General features: G+C 45.2%; 1 protein-coding gene across 3 annotated transcripts in view; it reads left to right on the forward strand.

The window, feature by feature from the left end:
• GPR107 (G protein-coupled receptor 107) overlaps positions 1-19,503 on the forward strand; it is an 81,207-nt gene that overhangs the window by 6,638 nt on the left and 55,066 nt on the right. For 2 of the 3 annotated variants that reach the window (XM_033193875.1, XM_033193884.1), the window contains exons 2-5: positions 13,300-13,413; positions 14,079-14,129; positions 14,963-15,042; positions 17,310-17,449. In XM_033193875.1, the coding sequence (XP_033049766.1) occupies positions 13,300-13,413; positions 14,079-14,129; positions 14,963-15,042; positions 17,310-17,449 (385 nt within the window). The remainder of the gene's footprint in view (positions 1-13,299; positions 13,414-14,078; positions 14,130-14,962; positions 15,043-17,309; positions 17,450-19,503) is intronic. The other variant, XM_033193889.1, reaches the window with a different exon arrangement.

Here is a 19,503-nt window from a genome sequence, read left to right on the forward strand (position 1 = left end):
TCATAAATATTTTGGCATTACCTATAAAAAATAAGAGCTCTTTTAAAAACATGACTACAATGCCATTATAACAAAAATATCCTTAATATCATATAATGTCAAATCAGATTCAGATTTTCATTGGTCATAAATGGATTGGAAAAGTTTTGAAAAGTCAGTATCTAAATCACATCCTCATACTGTGATCAGTTAATAACATCTTTTTTTTTTTTTGAGATGGAGTTTACTCTTGTTGCCCAGGCTGGAATGCCATGGCACAATCTTGGCTCGCTGCAACCTCTGCCTCCTGGGTTCAAGTGATTCTCCTGCCTCAACCTCCTGAGTAGTTGGGATTACAGGCACCTGCCACCACACCCTGCTAATTTTTTGTATTTTTAGTAGAGGTAGAGTTTCACCATGTTGGTCAGTCTGGTCTCAAACTCCTGAGCTCAGGTGATTTACCTGACTTGGCCTCCCAAAGTGATAGGATTACAGGCATGAGCCACCACGCCCAGCGTGATCAGTTAATATGTTTTTTTTTTTTTTGCGAGGAGGTCATGGAGTCTTACCCTGTCCCCCAGGCTGGAGTGCAATGGCGCGATCTCAGCAAACTGCAACCTCCGCTTCCTGGGTTCAAGCAATTCTCCTGCCTCAGCCTCCCGAGTAGCTGGGACTACAGGCACCTGCCACCACGCCTGGCTAATTTTTTGTATTTTTAGTAGAGACGGGGTTTCACCGTATTAGCCAGGATGGTCTCTATCTCCTGACCTCGTGGTCTGCCCGCCTTGGCCTCCCAAAGTGCTGGAGTTACAGGCGTGGGCCTCCGTACCCAGCTATAAAATGCTTTTTTAATTATTAAAAAATTTTTTGAGTTTTTATTTATTTATTATTATTTTTTGTTGTTGTTGAGACGGAGTCTGGCTCTGTCGCCCAGGCTGGAGTGCAGTGGCCGGCTCTCAGCTCACTGCAAGCTCCGCCTCCCGGGTTCACGCCATTCTCCTGCCTCAGCCTCCCGAGTAGCTGGGACTACAGGCGCCCGCCATCTTGCCCGGCTAATTTTTTGTATTTTTTTAGTAGAGACGGGGTTTCACCGTGTTAGCCAGGATGGTCTCGATCTCCTGACCTCGTGATCCGCCCGTCTCGGCCTCCCAAAGTGCTGGGATTACAGGCTTGAGCCACCGCGCCCGGCCAATTTTTGAGTTTTTAATTATTTTTTCCTATTATTTGTTTTTCTTCTTTTTTTGAGTTTCCACACTCTGCATCGAACATACCTTTTTTAGTGACTGCTGTTTGGTGGCATGTATGCCAGTGTGCTTGCTTCTGAAAATACCAGTGTAGTATAATAAAATATTTGATAAAACAGCCCTGGAAAATTCCAGTGATTGCTGTGTCTTTTTTTTTTTTTCTTTCTCCTTTTTATTGCTTCCCTTTACTACTGCTGTATAGATTTTTTTCTTCCTGGAATTTATTCTTTTTTTTTTGGAGAGTCTTTCTCTGTCACCCAGGCTGGAGTGCAGTGGCACGATCTCGGCTCACTGCAACCTCTGTCTCCCAGATTCAAGAGAATCTCTTGCCTCAGCCTCCCAACTAGCTGGGACTACAGGCGTGCACCACCATGCCTAGCTAATTTTTTTATTTTTGGTAGAGATAGGGTTTCACCATGTTGGCCATACTGGTCTCGAACCCCTGACCTCAGGTTATCCATCCACCTCGGCCTCCCAAAGTGTTGGGATTACAGACGTGAGCCACTGCGCCCAGCCAGGGTTTATTCTTTTTGTAACTAATAGAAAAAAAGTAGGTGTCAGTAAATTATATCTGAACTGTAAAATAACTTTTCTTTATCCCTTTCTGCATCTGTTTAGTTGCAGAGTAACAAAAGTATGGGTCACATAATTAAGCACTAGAACATTTCAGTGTAAATGAGTAAGAGGATGGATTTGTTTGTGTTGGGTTGACTAGTGTCCCCCTAGGTTCATGTCTGCTTGGAACCTCAGAATGTAACCTTATTTGGAATAGGGTCTTTGCAGTTAACATTAGGTCATAGGGGGTTAGGGTGGGCCCTATTTTCAGTGTGCCAGGTGCCATTATAAAAAGAGGAGAGGGCGCAGAGACATACGCAGAGGGAAGAAGGCCATGTGATGGTGGAGGCAGAGCCTGGAGTGAGGTGGCTACAAACCAAGAATGTTAAGAATCCTGGTAGTCACCAGCAGCTTGAAAGAGGCAAGGAAGTATTCTTCCCCAGAGCCTTTAAAGGGACCGTGGCCCTGCTGATGCCTTGATTTTGGACTTGTAGCCTCCAGAACTGTGAGAGAACAAACTTCTGTGGTTGATCACAGCAGCCTTAGGAAGCGAATGCAATATATACCAATAATCTCACCCCAAAACTCTACCTTCATAGGAACGTGTTATTACTTTATTTTTGAGTAATAACTTTCAGAGAACATGTTTAGCCATTAAGTGATGTTTGCAGCCAGGCATGGTGGCTCACGTCTATAATCCTAGCACTTTGGGAGGCTGAGGTGGGCAATCACCTGAGGTCCGGAGTTTGAGACCAGCCTGGCCGACATGGTGAAACCCCGTCTCTACTAAAAATACAAATAATTAGCCAGGCGTGGATCCCAGCTTCTCAGGAGGCTGAGGCAGGAGATTCGCTTGAACCTAGGAGGCAGAGGTTACAGTGAGCCGAGATTGCGCCATTGCACTCCAGCCTGGACAACAAGAGTGAAGCTCCATCTCAAAATAATAATAATAATAAATAAATAAACCATTAAGTGATGTCTGTAGGCCTATTGCGGTGGCTCATGCCGGTAATCCCAGCACTTAGGGAGGCCACGACGGGCAGATCACTTGACGTCAAAAGTTAAAGACCAGCCTGGCCAGTATGGTGAAACCCCATCTCTACCAGAAAATACAAATATTAGCCCGAGGTGGTGTCAGGTGCCCGTAGTCCCAGCTACTTGGGAGGCTGAGGCAGGAGAATCACTTGAACCCGGGAGGTGGAGGTTTCAGTTAATCAAGATGGTGACCCTGCCCTGCAGCCTAGGCGACAGAGTGAGACCCTGTCTCAAAAACAAAACAAAACAAAACAAAAAAAACAAACAAACGAACAAACAAAAAAAACAGTGATGTGGCTAGGCGCGGTGGCTCACGCCTGTAATCCCAGCACTTTGGGAGGCCGAGGCGGGCGGATCACGAGGTCAGGAGATTGAGACCATCCTGGCAAACATGGTGAAACCCCATCTCTATTAAAAATACAAAAAATTAGCTGGGCGTGGTGGCGGGCATCTGTAGTCCCAGCTACTCGGGAGGCTGAGGCAGGAGAATGGTGTGAACCCGGGAGACAGAGCTTACAGTGAGCCGAGATCACACGACTGCACTCTAGCCTGGGCAACAGAGTGAGACTCCGTCTCAAAAAAAAAAACAAGGCCGGGCGCGGTGGCTCAAGCCTGTAATCCCAGCACTTTGGGAGGCCGAGGCGGGCGGATCATGAGGTCAGGAGATGGAGACCATCCTGGCTAACACGGTGAAACCCCGTCTCTACTAAAAAATACAAAAAACTAGCCGGGCAAGGTGGTGGGCGCCTGTAGTCCCAGCTACTCGGGAAGCTGAGGCACAAGAATGGCGTAAACCCGGGAGGCGGAGCTTGCAGTGAGCTGAGATCTGGCCACTGCACTCCAGCCTGGGTGGCAGAGCGAGACTCTGTCTCAAAAAAAAAAAAAAAACGGTGATGTTTGTAAGTAAGTAAGTAAAATCTTTCTTTGCACAAATACTCTAGAATTGGTGCCAGTCGATCAGGACCCACCTGATTACACCAGCTTTATGCAGTGGATCTTTCCTAATTAATTGGCTGCAGCCTCACTTTACATACTGCTTTCTGAATTCTGAGTAGTGAGGGATGCATTTATTCACTCCCATCCAAAAGTATCTGGAAAGTTTTGGGAAATTAAAAGAGGATTTTCCTGGCTGGGCGCGGTGGCTCACGCCTGTGATCCCAGCACTTTGGGAGACCAAGGTGGGTGAATCACCTGAAGTTCGAGATCAGCCTGGCCAACATGGTGAAACCCCATCTCTACTAAAAATACAAAATTATCCAGGTGTGGTGGCACATGTCTGTAATCCCAGCTACTTGGGAGGCTGAGGCAGGAGAGTCGCTTGAACCTGGGAGGCAGAGGTTGCAGTGAGCTGAAATTGCACCACTGCACTCCAGCCTGGGCAACAAGAGTGAAACTCTGTCTCAAGAAAAATAAAAATAAAAATAAATTTAAAAAGAATAAAAGAGGATTTTCCTCATCTCATGCCCATTGATTATTATGATTGCCCATTGACGATGACGATGATGATGATGGTGAGGATGATGGTGATGGTGATGATTGTGCCTCGTCTCGGGCCCACTGATTATTAGCTGCTCCGTTGTGGTAAATCTCAAACCTTTCCTAGGCATGCCTCCAAAACTGTGATCAGTATGAAAAGTGAATGTTTGCCACAACTGGGCGCATGTCCATCCATAGGTTAGCCATGTCTGTCCAGAATTTTTAGTTGGCCATGTGGACCCAGTGGTGTAGAAAAGGAGACAGTGTACTGTCACAGCAGTGTGTGGTCAAGCCCAGCACCTTTGTCTTGGGAGTGTAGGAAAGAGCTTGGTTATGGCAACCAGCAGCTTACTCAAGCTGACTTGGATGGAAGGACAGGAGGAGAACTGGGAAAATGTGCCACTGAGGCGGATGGTGTTGATATGTCCTTTTAAATCTTTCTTCCCTCTTAAGTATGCAGAGAGAGTTCTAGTATAATGAGACCGTGCTGTGTACGCAGAAAGGTTGAGACTACTGAGCTAATGATAACTGTTTTGAGCTCATTTGGGGAAAATGAAGTGTCCTATAGAATCCAAAATTTAAGTGATAGAAATAGCTGCTTGTTATTAAAGCATCTGTGATAAGTCAGAGACTGTGCTAAATATTGGATGCTTTTTATTCATCGACTCCTCATAGCAGCCCCTTGAGATAAATGTTATTATCCCTGCTTTATAAATTAAGAAAATGGAGCTCTGGTTAAATAAGTGGAGGAGTCAGAATTTGAACCCAGGTTAGCACACCTTCCATTTTACCTGCACTGGGTAAGCTTCCGGTGGGTGCCTCAAGCCCTCAGTGACTGTCTGAGAGGATAGCCCGTTTGCCAGCACCTTAGTCTTCTGTGTAGTTCTTCTCTCACTTCATGTGCTTAGCTGGTGGATTTTGGTTATATGAGTGAATTTGACCCCATTCTATTTGTGAATTGCTATGTATGTACAATGAGCCAAGAATTATAATATTAAACTTCTTAGGTTAGTTTCTCCTACCACTAATAGAAGGCAGCTAATGACTGGTAGCTCCGCCGCCCCCCACCTTTTTTTTTTTTTTTTTTTGAGACAGTTGCATTCTGTCATCCAGACTGGAGTTCAGTGGTCTGATCTTGGGCTCACTGCAACCTTTATCTCCCAAGTTCAAGTGATCCTCCTGCTCCAGCATCCCAAGTATTTGGGATTACAATGGGCGCCACCACACCTGGCTAATTTTTGTATTTTCAGTAGAGATGGGATTTCACCATATTGGCCAGGCTGAAACTCCTGACTTCAAGTGATCCTCCCGCCTCAGCCCCGCAAAGTGCTGGGAATACAGATGTGAGCCATCGAGCCCAGCCACGATTGGTAGTCTTCTTCTTGTTTTCTTTTTTCTGTATTAGTAGAGAAATTGCTTCTGGTGCCTGAAGGTACTTTTTGCTTACCTTTTGGATGTGATTTTTGTTTTGATCAGTGGTCACAAACTCAAGATGCGGTTAGAAGCCAGCTTGGTTTTGTAAGTCAGCTGGCTCAGTGAGACTGCAGCGGGAGGGGTAGCAGAAGAGCACAGGCTCCTGCCACAGCGGCCCCTGCTCCTCGCTCCAGAGAATGGGTTCTTATTGTACTGGAACGTGGCCTACAAGCGCTGGATCTTGTGGCTTTTTTTTTTTTCTCTTTTTTTAAATAAGAAAAGCTGGAAATTCATGTTTTTATGTGGAATCCTTTGGCAACTAATTCAAATTTAAAACAAAAGTAAAACATGACACTGTGTTGGCCATATATAACATGGTGTGGGTTAGTACAGTCTGTAGACCACCAGTTGGCGAGCCGAAGCTAGCTCAGTTAAGTGTTACTGTATTTCTTACTTTCTAAAACTCAGTTTATAAGAAAAACTAAATTGAGGTATCATTGCTCTATTTTTTTTTTTTTATGACTGAAAGCAGTTTAATATGAAGTCATTGCAGAAGTTCTGACATTTAGTTAAAATAACAGAATTGTCAGTATAAAACAACGGGTTTTAAAGTGAGGAAGAAAAGAGCAAATACATCAAAATAGTATATCCTTTTTTTTTTTTTTTTTTTTTTTTTTTTTTTTAAGATGGGGTTTTGCTTTGTCACCCAGACTGGAGTGCTGTGGCGCAATCTCGGCTCACTGCAGCCTCCGCCTCCTGGGTGGGTTCAAGTGATCCTCAGCCTTCTGAGTAGCTGGGACCACAAGTGCACACTGCCACACCCAGCTAATTTTTTGTATTTTTGGCAGAGATGGGGTTTCACCATGTTGCCCAGGCTGTTCTTAAACTCCTCAGCTCAAGTGATCTCCCTGCCTCAGCCTCCTGAAGTGCTGGGATTACCACGCCCAGCCCTTTGATACACTTTTTATTTGCTTGTAAAAAGTATGTGGTAGTTAAAAGAATAGATTTGGGACTTAATTCTGAGTTAGGTTACTGGCCCTGCCATCTACTAGCCTTATGATTTTACGCAAGTTTTAACTCTGAGCCTCTGTTTCCTTGTCTGCCAAATGGACATGTTTGAGGCTACTTGCCTCAGAGTTATAAGAAGAACTTGAGGTGATACATGAAGCTCTTAGTGTAGTACTGGAGACAAGGTCAAGTGCTTGCAGTCTCTGAAATCCTTGGTGAAACAGGCAACCTTTACTGTGGTGTCAGTGCTAATGGAAATGGTAGGGTGGAGATTGAGAATACAGCTGAACCTCCATTGCCTGTGTCAGTGCTAATGGAAATGGTAGAGTGGAGGTGGAGACAGTAACTGAATCTCCATTGCCTGTGTCAGTGCTAATAGGAATGGTAGGGTGGAGGTGGAGACGGTAGATGAATCTCCATTGCTTGCATCTGGTATTGTTGTGCTTATGCTTTTTTGTCACATCCTCCTCGCTTGTACTTTCTTCCAGTCTCAAGATATCTATGTCTCTATGATTTTTATAGTGAGGTATAGTTTGCAAAGTCACTTGCATACATACCTTATTTGACATGACACGATAGCTTAAAATGGAAGTAGGGAACAGGTTAGGTGAAGGTCCTGCAGATATTATTGGCAACAGTGCTTGCTTGGTTTTTATTTTACTTATTTTTTGAGACGGAGTCTCACTCTGTCATCCAGGCTTGAGTGCAGTGGCATGATCTCGGCTCACTGCCACCTCTGCCTCCCGGGTTCAAGTGATTCTCCTGCCTCAGCCTCTCTAGTAGCTGGGACTACAGGCATACACCACCACATCTGGCAAATTTTTGTATTTTTGGTAGAGATGGGGTTTCATGTTGGCCAGGCTGGTCTCGAACTGACCTTAGGGGATCTGCCCACCTTGGCCTCACATAGTGCTGGGGTTGCAGGCATGAGCCACCGTGCCTTATTGATTGATTGATTGAGACAGAGTCTCGCTCTGTCTCCCAGGCTGGAGTGCAGTGGTACGATCTTGGCTCACTGCAGCCTTGGCCTTGTGGGCCCAAACTATCCTCCCACCTCAGCCTCTTGAGTAGCTGGGACCACAGGCTTGCGCCACCACACCCCGCTAAATTTTTTTTTTTTTTTGGTAGCGATGGGTTTTCACCATGTTGCCCAGGCCGGTCTCAAACTATAGGGCTCAAGTGATCCTTCTGCGTTAGCCTCCTGAGTAGCTAGCATCACAGGCACCTGCTATTACTCCTGGCTATTTATTTATTTACTCTGTTGCCCAGGCTAGAGTGCAGTGGCGAGATCTCAGCTCACTATAAGCTCCGCCTCCCAGGTTCAAGTGATTCTCCTGCGTCAGCCTCCCAAGTTGCTGGGATTACAGGCATGTGTCACCACGCTTGACTACTTTTGGTATTTTTAGTAGAGATGAGATTTCGCCCTGTTGGCTAGGCTGGCCTCAAACTCCAGACCTCAGGTGATCCGCCCACCTTGACCCCCAAAGTGCTGGGATTACAGGCGTGAGCTACCGCGCCCAGCCAAAAAAAAAAAACACACACACACAAGTTGAAAGGGTATGTATTTGCCCTTACTTATGAAAGACTTGAAAGAAATTCACCAAAGTATTAAAAAGTTAGTGTCAGTGGGATTGTGGTTAAGTTTTGTTTTGTTTTTTTTTCTTTTATTTTTTTGGAGATAATCTTGCTTTGTCTGCCAGGCTGGAGTGCAGTGGTGTAATCATAGCTCACAGTAGCCTCAAACATCTGGGCTCAAGGGATCCTCCCATCTCAGCATCCCAAGTAGCTGTGACTACAGTTGCATGCCACCACCCCTGGACAAATTTTTAAATGTTTTATAGAGGTGGGGGTGTGTGTCTCTCTATGTTGCCCAGGCTGGTCTTGAACTTCTGGCCTCAAGTGACCCTCCCACCTTGGCCTCCCGAAGTGTTGGGATTATAGGTGAGAGCCACCGGGCCGAGTCCTTTCTTTTTTTTTTTTTTTTTGAGACAGGGTCACACTCTGTGGCCCAGGCTGGAGTGCAGTGATGCAGACCCAACCCACTGCAGCCTCAACCTCCTGGGCTCAAGCAATCCTCCCACCTCAGCCTCCTGAATAGCTAGGAGTATAGGCACCTGCCACCATGCCTGGCTCATTTTTTTTTTTTTGTAGCGATGGGGTTTCTCTGTTGCCTAGGGTGGTTTAAAACTCAGCTCAAGCAATATGCCAGCCTCAGTCTCCCAAAATGTTGGGATTATAGGCAAGAGCCACTTTGGCCGGCCCCTCACCTTTTTTTTTTTTTTTTTCTATCAAATGTTACTGAATATAGCTCTTTACATTTAATGTTGTATCATGATTAGTTTCCCTTGTTAGGAGACGATAATGTGAAAATGGCTCTCATGTCAGATCTAGGTGGAAGTCCCAGCTTTACTAGCTGTAGTCTGCTTGGCCTCAGGTAGTCATTTCTCCTCTGAACTGGTGTCTTCATCGCTACCATGGGGCTGCTTCTCTTAACCACACTAAACTGAGCGAGGGTTAGAAATCATAGGTAAAGCCCTTGGCACATAACCTAGTTCTTGGAAGGCTCTGAAAACTGGGAATTGTGATGCTGTTATTATTATTATTATTATTACTATTTTTGTTTTGTTTTGTTTTTTGAGACAGAGTATTGCTCTTGTCCCCTAGGCTGGAGTGCAATGGCTAGATCTTGGCTCACTGCAACCTCCGCCTCCTGGGTTCAAGCGATTCTCCTGCCTCAGCCTCCCGAGTAGCTGGGATTATAGGCGCCCGCCACCACGCCCGGCTAATTTTTGTATTTTTGGTAGAGATGGGGTTTCACCATGTTGGCCAGGCTGGTCTCGAACTCCCGACCTCAGGTGATCCGTCCGCCTCAGCCTCCCAAAATGCTGGGATGACAGGCGTGAGCCACCATACCCAGCCTTATTATTATTTTTGAGACAGAGTCTCACTTTGTTGCCCAGGCTGGAGTGCAGTGGTACAACCCGGCTCCCTGCAACCTCTACCTCCTGGGTTCAAGCAGTTCTGCTTCAGCCTCCCAAGTAGCTAGGATTACAGGCATGCGCCACCACGCCCAGCTAATTTTTGTATTTAGTAGCGGTGGCGTTTCACCATGTTGGCCAGGCTGATCTTGAACTCTTGATCTCAGGTGATCCGCCTACCTTGGCTTCCCAAAGTGCTGGAATTACTGCCATGAGCCACCATGGCCAGCCGATGCTGTTATTGTTTAAAGTAGTCTTCAAAAACCTGATTTTCATGGCATTGTATTATCAAATGAAATGATGATGCAAAGGTTAAAAAAAAATAGTAAAGGAATGTACTATTTATGTGGGGGGAAAACTGTTACCAGGTTGCAATGGAAACATTATCTGGGAAAAAAAAACTAGAAAACCTGTGTTGTGGTGGACTAAGTATAAACGCTTAGCAGGTTTCCATTCTGCTACAAAGCAGCTTCATACTGGATCAGTTAGAAAAAACATACTTTTAAAATTTAAACTTTATTGAAGTGTAATATACATGGCTAAAAATTACTCATTATAAGCAGACAACTCGGTGCATTTCCAGAATGTAGACACACTCTTGCAGCCTGCAGGAAATGAGGCAGAACCATTACCAAGCCCCTCCAGAAGCACCGTAAGCCTCACCTTCCCTCAAGTCCCAGGAAAGCCCCTTTCTCCTGAGAGTAGTCACTGTCTTCACCTCCGTCACCACAGATGATTTCCCCCTGCATTCCAGTTTATTTTACATGAATATGGCTGTGATTCACATACGTCGTTTTATGTGGCAGGAACTGTGTGTTCATTTTCCCTCATCCTCTTCCTCTGCAGTCCTGCTCCACTGAGGATTCTGCCAGAGAATGACACCCTAATGTGCTAAGGCATCCATTTATGTAGTTGAGTTAATTTCTTCTGTGCCTCTAGGATGGTAGTCATCATATACTGTCCTTGAGAGAATTGAGAAAATAGATAGTGAAGATACTTTCAGTGGATTTAATTCTCTCAGAGAATTCCAAGAAAGGCTGGGAGCCTTAGCTTTTCTGGCTTTTACCATTGACCCACTCTTGTAGATTCCAGGAGATGACCTCTGTTATCTTATCTGGCTTTTCTAATTGTTCTCTGTGAGAATGTTGGTTTGCTGCAAGCCACTCCAGCCCACCAGGAAGTGGAAATCCAGCAAACCTGTTTTCACCACATAGCCAAGCTCCTAAGTAAATAAGGGAAATTCCCAGGGGCCCAAAAAAGGGAAGAAGGAGCTGAAACTCCAGTGGGCAAAGAACAGGGAAGCCAGGGCTGCCCTGTGGCGTTGCAGAGACTTGAAGCCCAGAGTCCTGGGTTTTCGTTTGTTTTCATTTTTTATTTATTTATTTATTTATTTTTGAGACAGAGTCTCACTCTGTCACCCAGGCTGGAGTGCCATGGCACAATCTTGGCTCACTGCAACCTCTGCTTCCTGGGTTCAAGCGATTCTCCTGCCTCAGCCTCCTGAGTAGCTGGGATTACAGGCATATGCCACCATGCCCAGCTAGTTTTTTTTGCATTTTTAGTAGAGACAGGGTTTCACCTTTTTGGCCAGGCTGGTCTTGAACTCCTGACCTCAAGTGATCCACCTGCCTCGGCCTCCCAGAGTGCTGGGATTACAGGTGTGAGCCACCACTCCCGGCCGAGTCCTGGGTTTTTAACAGATGTTGAGGGGAAACAGGGACCGTAGCCTTAGGCCTGAGCAGGGAGGTGAGTTGGAACTGTGTCCCTCTGCTTCTCAGCCCATAATCTAGGACTGTCAAAAAGCTATGTTCCTTGAATGCAAGAGTGGGCAGGAAAGGAAATCCTGCTGGTGATAGTACAGTGTGGTGTAGTTCTATGGCGGAGGAGTTTGGTTTATGCTGTTTCTGCCGAAGACCTGCTCCACAGCCCGTCCTCATAGGCCTTTGGTGTTTGCCATTAGACTACCCGTGATGTCCAGGAAACCCCAAATCTGGAAATAAAAAGTTACCCTTCACACAAAGAATCAAACTGCAAACTTATGGAAGGTGTTGCAATTTAGCCAAATCTCAATATAAAGCTCAGTTGTTACACAGCGTACCGTGTGTTTGTGGAAGCCCTGTTTTAGAAGTATTCACTGACACCATTGTTCTGTTGGCCCTGCAGTGTACTGACTTAGTTGAGATTGGAGTCGCGATGTTGAGACAGCATCAAGTAGGTGGGGTAGGCGTCTGCCCATGTGATTCAGTCTCACCAAACCTTAGGATTATCCTGTATCCAAAAGCCTCTGTCTCCATGTCACTAATTCCTATTCCTGGGATTCCTCTTGCATAAGGCTTTGTTCCCTGAAAACCCATCATCTACTGTATCATTTTTAGGTGAAAATTCACCTTTTTAAATAATGGAATTATAGCTTAGCTTCATTATTTATCCTGCCAGTGGGAGGAGCCAGGTACACACAAATTAATAAGAGGATTTATATAAATGAGTGTATTCTTGGAACAACTTCAGCCACTCCTTTTCTTCCTCCCCACCCCCCAGCATGTTTTGAGTGCCTACTAGATGCCAGGCATTGTACTATCAGGAAGGATATGGGGATGACGAAAACATGGTTCCTCCTGCCCTGGAATTCACATTTCAGCCAACCACTGAGTTTGCTCCTAGAACCCATCCCAATGCATTGGAGTGAATTTGAATCCATTGAATACTTCCTTCTGCAGAAACTGTTGATATCTTTTGGATTTCCGATGAGTTGTCTTCAGCTTTTGGAGAAAGACATGTTACCACAGCTGTGTATGTTACTGAGCATATGGAAACATTGGCTGGCTGGCAGGAAATGAGACATCATAGTTTTTCTTTTCTTTTCTTTCTTTCTTTTTTTTTTTTTGAGACAGAATCTCGCTCTGTTGCTTAAGCTGGATTACAGTGGCATGATCTCGGCTCACTGCAACCTCCACCTCCCAGGTTCAAGCAATTCTCCTGGCTCAGCCTCCCAAGTAGCTGGGATTACAGGTGCCCGCCACCATGTCCGGCTAACGTTTTGTATTTTTAGTAGAGACAGGGTTTCACCATGTTGGCCAGTGTGGTCTCAAACTCCTGACCTCAGGTGATCCACCTCAGTCTCCCAAAGTGCTGGGATTACACGTTTGAGCCACCGCGCCCAGCCTGATATCACAGTTTTTAAAGCAAATAAATAGGTTAAATAGGCCGGGTGCGGTGGCTCAAGCCTGTAATCCCCACTTTGGGAGGCCGAGGCAGGCGGATCACGAGGTCAGGAGATCGAGACCATCCTGGCTAATACGGTGAAACCCCGTCTCTACTAAAAAATACAAAAAATTAGCCGGGCGAGGTGGTGGGCGCCTATAGTCCCAGCTACTAGGGAGGCTGAGGCAGGAGAATGCCGTAAACCTGGGAGGCAGAGCTTGCAGTGAGCTGAGATCCAGCCACTGCACTCCAGCCTGGGCGACAGAGCGAGACTCCGTCTCAAAAAAAAAAAAAAAAAAAAAATAGGTTAAATAATCAAAAGCTTTTTTCTATATAACTAATATATGGAATTTTTTTTTCCATATAACTTTTTTCCATATAACTAATTCCACCACTACAAATCTCTTTAGGATGACGTGAGGCATAAAGTTCATCTGAACACCTTTGGCTTCTTCAAGGATGGGTACATGGTGGTGAATGTCAGTAGCCTCTCATTGAATGAGCCTGAAGACAAGGATGTGACTGTAAGTACCTGTTAATGAGATCCAAGGGTATACTCTTTTTTTTTTTTTTTTTTGAGACTGAGCCTTGCTCTGTTACCCAGGCTGGAGTGCAGTGGCACAATCTTGGCTCACTGCAACCTCTGCCTCCCAGGTTCAAGCAGTTCTGTGCCTCAGCCTCCCAAGTAGCTGGGATTACAGGTGCCCACCACCATGACCGACTAATTTTTGTATTTTTAGTAGAGACGGGGTTTCACCATCTTGGCCACACTGGTCTTGAACTCCTGACCTCGTGATCCACCTGCACTCGGCCTCCCAAAGTGCTAGTATTACAGGTGTGAGCCACCGTGCCCAGCCCAGGGGTTTACTCTTTTAGCTTAGGTGTGAGTCACCTTCCAACCTCAATGCTTAAATATAAAATACCAGAATATAGAGATAATTATGCTTGTGAGTAGCAAATTATATATCAGGCATCAAATAATTTCTTTTAACACTTAAAATGTAATTCTGTAATAATTCTAGTAATTAGTGACTTGACTTGAGTGATTTTACTTTGCCTTTTTACAAAATGAATGCTAGGAAAACTGAGAGGAAACCATGTTAGAAGTACCACTTTTTCTGCTTTTTGAGTAAGAAAAGTATGGACAATTGTGTAGATATTTACTTCTACTCTTCTTACTCCCCATTAGATTGGATTTAGCCTAGACCGTACAAAGAATGATGGCTTTTCTTCTTACCTGGTGAGTATTAAATGTGTGACCTGATTCATCTCTTCACTTGAGCCCAGGCCATTGAACGGCAACACCCTACTTCTTGCAATGCCATTTTCATTTTTTTTTTGGAGTACAGTGACACAATCATAGCTCACTGCAACTTTTGACCTCCCAGGCTTAAGTGATCCTCCTGCCTCAGTCCCCTGAGTAGCTGGGACTACCAGCATGTGCCACCACGCCTGCCTAATTTTTGTATTTTTAATAGAGACAGGGTTTCACATTTTCTTGGCCGTGTCTCGAACTCCTAGACTCAAGTGATCCACCCACCGTGGCCTCCCAAAATGCTAGAACTGCAGGCGTGAACCACCACACCTGGCCACAGCGCCGTTTTCTTGAGGCAGTGGCTTGTTTGACTTCCAAGCATTTTTGAGAACCCACAATTGGTTTACTATTTTTTTTTTTTTTAGACAGAGTCTCACTCTTGTTGCTGAGGCTGGAGTGCAATGGTGTGATCTCGGCTCACTGCAACCTCCGCCTTCCTGGTTCAGGTGATTCTCCTGCCTCATGCTCCTAAGTAGCTGGGATTACAGGCGGCCTGCCACCACACCTGGCTAATTTTTGTATTTTTAGCAGAGATGGAGTTTGACCATGTTGGCCAGGATGGTCTTGATCTCTGACCTCGTGATCCACCCGCCTCGGCCTCCCAAAGTGCTGGGATTACAGGCGTGAGCCACCGCGCCCACTGGTTTACTACTTTGAATGGAGTTTGAGCCACTCATTTGCTATGTTCCTGAACACTTTCTATTCTTGTTCTAGTGTGAATGAATAAGATGATGTACAATTGACTCTTCCTTTCTCAGGATGAAGATGTGAATTACTGTATTTTAAAGAAACAGTCTGTCTCTGTCACCCTTCTAATCCTAGACATCTCCAGAAGTGAGTAAGTAATTCTAAAGTTCCTTCAGTTCAGTCGTAGAGTAGAATCGGGAAGAATTTAGTAGTGTGCTAACATTCCTTGGGTGTCTGCCATGTGCCAAAGATCGTGCTGAGTGCCAGAGATTCAAGACAAGGCTAGGGAGACAGAGGGCCTGTTCTGGATGGGAGAGACAGAACGGCAGTACACATGATCACAGCCAAACAGAAGTGGAAGGGAAGAAGAACTCATGAATTGTAGAAAGGAAGGAGAGGCTTCAGATAAGTGTTGGCCCAAGCAGCTTTCTAGTAAGTAACCTTTTACCAGATGAATAAGAAAAGCGTTCTAGGCAGAGGGCATAGTCTTTGCAAAGGCAGAGTGGAAACAAGACTGGGTCCAAATAATGGCTTCTGCCACTCATCAGCCCTGTGACTACGGGCCTCAGTGTCCTTACCTACTTCATGATGGTGGTATCTGCCTCATGAGATCGTTGGTGAGGATTTCTGGCAATTCAGCCTCTTTAAAAATGTTGAACTTTGATGAATTATCAGACTTTGTGTTTTGGTTTTTTTTTTTTTTTGAGATGGAGTCTCACTCTCTCGCCCAGGCTGGAGTGCAGTGGAGTGATCCCAGCTCACTGCAAGCTCCGCCTCCCGGGTTCACGCCATTCTCCTGCCTCAGCCTCCAGAGTAGCTGGGACTACAGGCACCTGCTGCTGTGCCTGGCTAATTTTTTTTGTATTTTTAGTAGAGACGGGTTTTCACCATGTTTGCCAGGATGATCTCGATCTCCTGACCTCGTGATCCGCCCGCCTCGGCCTCCCAAAGTGCTGGGATTACACGCATGAGCCACCACGCCTGGCCAGACTGTGTGTTTTTAAGTTTAGCATACTTCCACCTGCCTACTTTGTAATTGCTGAGGGAGCCTTTAAGGTAGGAATCATGTGCTCAGACCTGCCTGTAAAGTAGACTCCTGGCAGCCCAGAAGAGGATGGATTTGAGATGAACAAGATTGGAGGTAAGAAGACTAATGAATGAGCTTCTAAAAAAAAAAAAAAATTGCTTTGTCATAAAACCATCGTAGACCCTAATTTTTAAAATATTCTCCGTGATAACCTCTGTTTTCATTTAATAAAATTGATCTGACAGTCTCCTGTATTAGTTAGGCTACTTTTGGCAGCAAGCAACAAGAGATTTGACTTAGACTCTGGCATGAATAGTGAAGACATTGATTACCTCACCTATGTGCAGTGGGGCAGGCGAGAGACAAGCCTGCAGTGGCTTTCTGATGTTAGGGACTCTGGTGCATTTCATCTCTCTGCTCTGCCATCCTGGGTGTTAGCTTCTTCCTCAGGCAGGTTTCCCAGCCATCACAAGGTGGCTCTGCTCTGTCTTTCATATCCAGCCAAGGGACAGAGAGCAGACTCCTCCCCCAGTTAGAATGAGAAGTGCTTGAATGTGCCAGCTTAGGTTGGGCATCCACTCAGGCATGGGAACTGTCACTGGCCCCTCCTCGGTGGGATGGGGTAAACAAAAGTGGGTCTCATGAGAAGGGGGAAGGGTGGAAATGGATATTAGATAGGCAGCTAACATTGCCACTGCCCTCTTGTGCTTCCCTGGATTTCACTTTATTTATTTATTTTTTGAGACGGGGTCTCGCTCTGTGGCCCAGGCTGAAGTGCAGTGGCACGATCTTGGCTCATTGCATCCTCCACCTCCCAGGTTCAAGCGATTCTCCTGCCTTAGCCTCCAAGTAGCTGGGATTACAGGCGCGTGCCAACAGGCCCGGCCAATTTTTTTTTTTGTAATTTTAGTAGAGACAGGGTTTCGCCATGTTGGCCAGGCTGTTCTTGAACTCCTGACCTCAAGTGACCTGCCTCAGCCTCCCAAAGTGCTGAGATTATAGACATGAGCCACCACGCCCAGCCTGGATTTCACTCTGAAGTCTTACTGATGCTTTACGTTTTGTCTGTTTCGCTTGTGCACCAATTTGCTGAGCATTTTCACGATACTCAAGGAAAAAGATGTACCTCAGAATTGTGTGGTTGCTAAGATCTGAGGTTTAAGAGAGACTGCCTGGATCGTCATCCAGCTACTTCCTAGCTTGGTGCCCTTGGGCAAGTTATTTAACTTTTCTGAGCCTCGGTTTCGGTATCTGTAGAATGTGGGTAATAGAATCTGCATTGTAGAACATCATAAGGACTGCATGAGCTTGGCACAGGGCCTGCATGCAGCATGCTCAGTGGCCAGGAGCACTGCTTTGACCTTTTTTCCTTCTGTCTTATTTGAATGTAGGGTAAGAATAAAGTCTCCACCAGAAGCTGGTACCCAGTTACCAAAGATCATCTTCAGCAGGGATGAGAAAGTCCTTGGTCAGAGCCAGGAGCCTAATGTTAACCCTGTTTCAGCAGGCAACCAGACTCAGAAGACACAAGGTAAACCGTAAGGTGGAAACTGGCTTTCAGTTTTCACTACCTGCTTTGTAGAAGCTTTTTTGTTCCTAAAAGTGAAACATGATCTGTTGTTGTCTTAGCATTATATTTTGGAAGTTACACAAAAATGCATAAATGTTAAAGAAAAATGTGGAAAATCTGAAGCAGATGGAAAAACGACAGTCATTTCTCCTTATTCCCAGTGTTAGAATTTTAGTAATTTATGTTTTCTTTTAAGCTTGTTTCATAAGTCTAGAACGTTTGATTTCTAAAATTCAGTGATGCTGATAATTGTATATGCATACCTGATTAATTTTTAGCCCGTGTCATACCTATCATATATCCGTTAAGCGGATACTGTAATTTCCTCAACCTTTCCCCTTAAGGAGACACATTTCCATTTTTGTGTGATTATGAATATTGCTGCAGTAGACTTCTTTACTCATAGAACTCTCTTCATATAGTCCTGTTCTTTATGATGGTTTTCAGAATTGCAGTTTTTAGTTCAAAAGATATGAACGCTTTTGAGAATATTGGTAGATATTTTTAAATTCCTTTCCAGGTGAGTTGTGTGGATTTATATTCTTATCAGAAATATGCAGGAATAGTGGACACGTTATCATGTCCTAGCCACGATGGGATATTTTCTTTTCAAAAAAAAAAAAATCCTAAAATGAAAGGCAAAAAAGGTATTCCTGTTTATTTATATTTACTCTTATTACGGCTGTACTTTTTCTCCATGTGTTGATTAACCAATTTATATTCACCTTTTTTTATTAACTGTCAGGTTCGTCTGATGATTCATGTGAGCTCTTTTTTTTTTTTTTTTTTTTGAGACAGAGTCTCGCTCTGTCGCCCAGGCTGGAGTGCAGTGGCCAGATCTCAGCTCACTGCAAGCTCCGCCTCCCAGGTTCACGCCATTCTCCTGCCTCAGCCTCCCAAGTAACTGGGACTACAGGCACCTGCCACTTCGCCCGGCTAGTTTTTTCTATTTTTTTTTTTTTTTTAGTAGAGACAGGGTTTCACCGTGTTAGCCAGGATGGTATGTGAGCTCTTTAAAGATAATTTATGGTCAGGTGCAGTGGCTCACGCCTGTAATCCCAGCACTTTGGGAGGCCTAAGTGGGAGGATCGCTTGAGGCTAGGAGTTTGGTACCAGCCTGAGCAACATAGCAAGGCCCTGTCTCTGCAAAAATAAAAATAAAAAAATTAGCCATGTGTGGTGGCATGTCCTGTAGTCACAACTCCTCAGGAGACTGAGACAGGAGGATTGCTTGAACGTGACTGGTCTAGGAGACATTGAACCGTGATGCACTGCAGCCTGGATGACAGAACAAGACCCTGTCTCTGAAATAAATACATACATACTTACTGCTTATACAATGTTTTTCTCAAAAGAGGCTGGGCTTGGTGGCTCATGCCTGTAATCCCAGCACTTTGGGAGGCCAAGGTGGGCAGATTACTTGAGGTCAGGAGTTCAAGACCAGCCTGGCCAACGTGGTGAAACTCCATCTCTACTAAAAATACAAAAATTAGGCTGGGCGTGGTGGCTCACACCTGTAATCCCAGCACTTTCGTAGGCCGAAGTGGGCGGATCACAAGGTCAGGAGATTGAGACCATCCTGGTCAACATGGTGAAACCCATCTCTACTAAAAATACAAAAAAATTAGCTGGGTGTGGTGGCACGTGCCTGTTATCCCAGCTACTCGGGAGGCTGAGGCAGGAGAATCGCTTGGACCAGGGAGACAGAGGTTGCAGTGAGCTGAGATCGCGCCACTGCACTCCAGCCTGGCGACAGAGTGAGACTCTGTCTCAAAAAAAAAAAAAAAAATTAGCCAGACATGGTGGCATGCGCCTGTAGTCCCAACTATTAGGGAGGCTGAGGCAAGAGAATTTCTTGAACCCAGGAGACAGAGGCTGCAGTGGGCCAAGATTGCGCCACTGCACTCCAGCCTGGGTGACAGATTGAGAGCCTGTCTCAAAAACAACCACCACCACCGAAAACAACAACAACAAAAAAAAACAAAAAAAGAAGAGGTTGAATTGTCTAATTGGCT

This window comes from Trachypithecus francoisi, unplaced genomic scaffold (genome assembly GCF_009764315.1).
Source record: "Trachypithecus francoisi isolate TF-2019V2 unplaced genomic scaffold, Tfra_2.0 Contig01585, whole genome shotgun sequence".
Classification (NCBI taxonomy): domain Eukaryota; kingdom Metazoa; phylum Chordata; class Mammalia; order Primates; family Cercopithecidae; genus Trachypithecus; species Trachypithecus francoisi.